The sequence below is a fragment of the Otolemur garnettii genome, unplaced genomic scaffold (assembly GCF_000181295.1).
Source record: "Otolemur garnettii isolate 467f Iridium unplaced genomic scaffold, OtoGar3 scaffold00061, whole genome shotgun sequence".
NCBI classification, from domain to species: Eukaryota; Metazoa; Chordata; class Mammalia; order Primates; family Galagidae; genus Otolemur; species Otolemur garnettii.
This window is the reverse complement of record NW_003852456.1, coordinates 2,236,088-2,239,392: the sequence shown is the minus strand read 5'-3', so window position 1 is coordinate 2,239,392 and position 3,305 is coordinate 2,236,088. Positions and strand designations below refer to the sequence as shown.

Sequence of the window (3,305 nt, the reverse complement as noted above, 5' to 3'; positions counted from 1 at the left end):
AGGAGTGACTAAAGCCTCCCAGTCTAAAAAGCCCCAGGACAGCCGTGCCCCCAGTCTGTCGCCCCGCCCGGCGGGAAAAGCCCGTGGTCCTGCAGGAACCCGTGAGCAAGGTGGCGGCTACCCCAGTTCCCCACTTCGGGCCGCCCCAGTTCCAGCAGCGCCTCCCCCACCCCCGACACCAAAGGTTTCCGCCCTGCACGCAGTGACCCCTCAGGCGCCGGCGTCCAGCGCAGTGAGGCCCAGGTGGGGTCCGGGGGCGCCGTTCCCGCCATCAAGGTCGGGTCCCCGGCTCGCGCTGGCCGGCTCTCCAACGCCCCGGCTCTTGCCTTTCGGTCCTAAGCGCTGGTGGCCGCGGATATAAGAGGCGGGGGGGAGACTGTGAATGAGAGAGAAGGAAACCTCATTCCTGCCGAGGCCGGCGCCAACTGCTAGCACAACAGACAGTAGCTCGCCTCCTAGTTACGTGCGTGCCGGGGGGAGACCAGCCCCGCGCTCGCCCCTCACGCCATTCCCGAGGGATTAAAGGGCGGGGGCAGGACGTGCTGAACACCCCGCGCCGCAGGGACTCGAGCGGCGCACGCGCGCTAAGGCGCTCCTGAAGTCTAGAGTCCCGCCCCTCTGTGGGCGTGTCTAGCCGCGCTTCCTCTGACCGATAAGTTGGCGAGTCTGCGCGCCTGCCTCCTCCCCGCCTGGAAGAGTCCCACCTGCTCCAGCAGCCTTTAAATTTTCCCGTGATCTTACCTCCCGTTCTGCAGCCGGAGTCTAACCACTGTGCTTTTCCAGACACTCTTGTCATCTGCTTTCGGCGGGAAATGCTGTTGCTTGATCACAACCTGGAGGTGAAACTCGGGCTTCTTGGGTCCTGGGGCTAACGCGGTCTTGGGAGCGCTGGGAGGGTGAGACCGTGGACTGAGTACTCCGCACTGCCTTGTCAAGCCTCCTCGGAGTTTGTTTTAGACGGAGAGGACGCAGGATCTGTCTCTTCCCGCAGGTGGATGGTCTGCAGCATCTGCTGGAAACGGGGGCCTCGGTCTACGCACCCCTGGATTCCTCCCAGTAGCAGTCGCCTGTTCATTTGGCCGCAAGTGGCGGCCTTGCGTGCTTCCTTCTCTGGCAGCTGCAAACTGGCGCTGACCTCAACCAGCAGGTAACTAGGTAACTGATTGTTGCTGCAAGACACTCCCCTGCACTCCAAATCCACACAAACACTTCTTACACTCCAGTTACAATCATGTCCATGGCAGCGATGACCAATGGAAATGGAATGCTAGAGAGTACGTAATTTTTAATTTTTTAAAATTTTTAATTTTTTAAATTTTCAAGTTTTTCTTAATAACTTGAGACCAATTTTTAATTTTTTAACAGCCCTATCAATAAAGGAAAACATGAAATCTTAGTAATTTAACCCAATTTATCCACTCCAGCAATTATTGATGAGGTATTTTACATTTTATTTTCTGTGTCTTGACAGTCTGATGTGACAGTATATCCCAGGTCAGACAAACGACTTTTCAAATGCGTTTTACCTCTCAGTGACTATTAGCTATCACACTGGACAGCACAGGTCTACAGTTTATGTCAAAAGAAATGATTGTTACATTACCAAAAGTCTCAGTATAGTACCTGAAATAACTTTTGAGGCATGCCCACAGTCGTGGTTTCCTAAAGAACTCTGTTATGGTAGTTTGCATCTTCTGTTGAATATTAAAGTACAGTGAACTTTAACTTGTAAACCTTTGACTTGTGTAGAATTCTACTTTGCTTTCATGCATTTAAATTTTAATATGGATGGGCTGCACATTTTTATTAATGAAAAATGTGAGACTAAGCATGGTGGCTCATGCCTGTAATCCCAGCACTCTGGGAGGCCAAGGCAAGTGGATAGCTTGAGCTCAGGAGTTCAAGACCAGCCTGAGCAAGAGTGAGACCCCATCTCTATTTTATTTTTTGAGACAGAGTCTCACTTTGTTGCCCTCGGTAGAGTGCAATGACATCAGATCTCACAGCAACCTCAAACTCTTTTGGGCTTAAGCGATTCTTTTGCCTCAGCCTCCCAAGTAGCTGGGACTACAGGCGCCCGCCACAATGCCTGGCTTTTTTTTTTTTTTTGCACTTGTCACTGATGTTTAGCTGGTCCAGGCTGGGTTCAGATCTGCCACCCTCAGGGCATGTGGTTGATGCTTAACCACTATGCTATGGGTGTGGCCACATCTCTACTTTACAAAAAAAAAAAAATTGTACTAAAAGCACATAAGGAATTTATCAAAAATAAATAGCTTGAATTAAAAAATTTAAGGCAGTAGAATGCAATTCTGACTGGCTTCCTCAAATAGACTGCCCACCAGTTTCCACAGAAAGTATTTTGGGGAGAGACCCTAAAATGCATTGTGTCTTATTCTTAAGGATATTTTGGGCGAAGCTCCACTACACAAGGCAGCAAAAGTTGGAAGCCTGGAATGCCTTAGCCTGCTTGTAGCCAAAGATGCTCAAATTGAGTCAGTATAAAATCAGCAGCTTCAAATTTTCTATTTTCTTGGATTAATCAGACTCTTGAAGCTGAATTACATGTGCTTTTAAACATAATACTTACCTAATTGATGATTTAGTCTATTCATTTAAATGTTAATGTAGGCTGCTAGTGATAATCTAATAATATTCAATTTCAGCAAGTAAAAAAAGGGATTCTGAGCAATCAGATGTGCCATTCTATGCATTATGGCAGTATTCTACTTCAGTTTTGTTTTAGGTAAACCCATTCTGTGGAAGTTCTCATTGACTAATGTATTGAACAATAATACTTTTGTATTCATTTAAAAATGCAATGCCCACCCTATGCTAGCCAATGAAGATACAACAGTGCAAAAAATGAAGCTTCCTTATGTATCCTTTACCTCTTCTTCTGTTCTGTAACCAACATTTCTATGGGCCCCAAATTTCTTAGCTATAAAGGTATAACAAAGACAAAATAATGGATTTTTAACTCATTTTCAAGTCATAATTTCAGTTTATGTAATAAGAATGGCAAACAGCAGAAGATCCTGCTTGGTAATATGGAGTTCCAGAATGTGCCAAGTTTCTTACAACAAGTAAATGTATACAGATCGGCGCCTGTAGCTCAGCAGCTAGGGCACCAGCCAGATATACCAGGGCTGGCAGGTATGTACCGGCCGGGGCCTGCCAAATAATGACAACTACAGCAATAACAACAACAAAAATAGCTAGGCATTATGGCAGGGGCCTGTAGTCCCAGCTACTTTGGAGGCTAAGGCAAGAGAATCGCTGAAGCCCAAGAGTTTGAGGTTGCT

General features: G+C 47.2%; 1 protein-coding gene across 1 annotated transcript; it reads left to right on the top strand.

Moving 5' to 3' along the window:
• Positions 1–695: 695 nt before the first annotated feature.
• Positions 696–3,298, top strand: ANKRD37 (ankyrin repeat domain 37). Its single transcript, XM_012806957.2, is given in 6 exon segments — positions 696–839; positions 992–1,147; positions 2,404–2,495; positions 3,005–3,021; positions 3,024–3,110; positions 3,294–3,298. Coding segments are annotated over 6 exon segments (384 nt in total). The 5' UTR covers positions 696–812.
• The last annotated feature ends 7 nt before the right edge of the window (positions 3,299–3,305 follow it).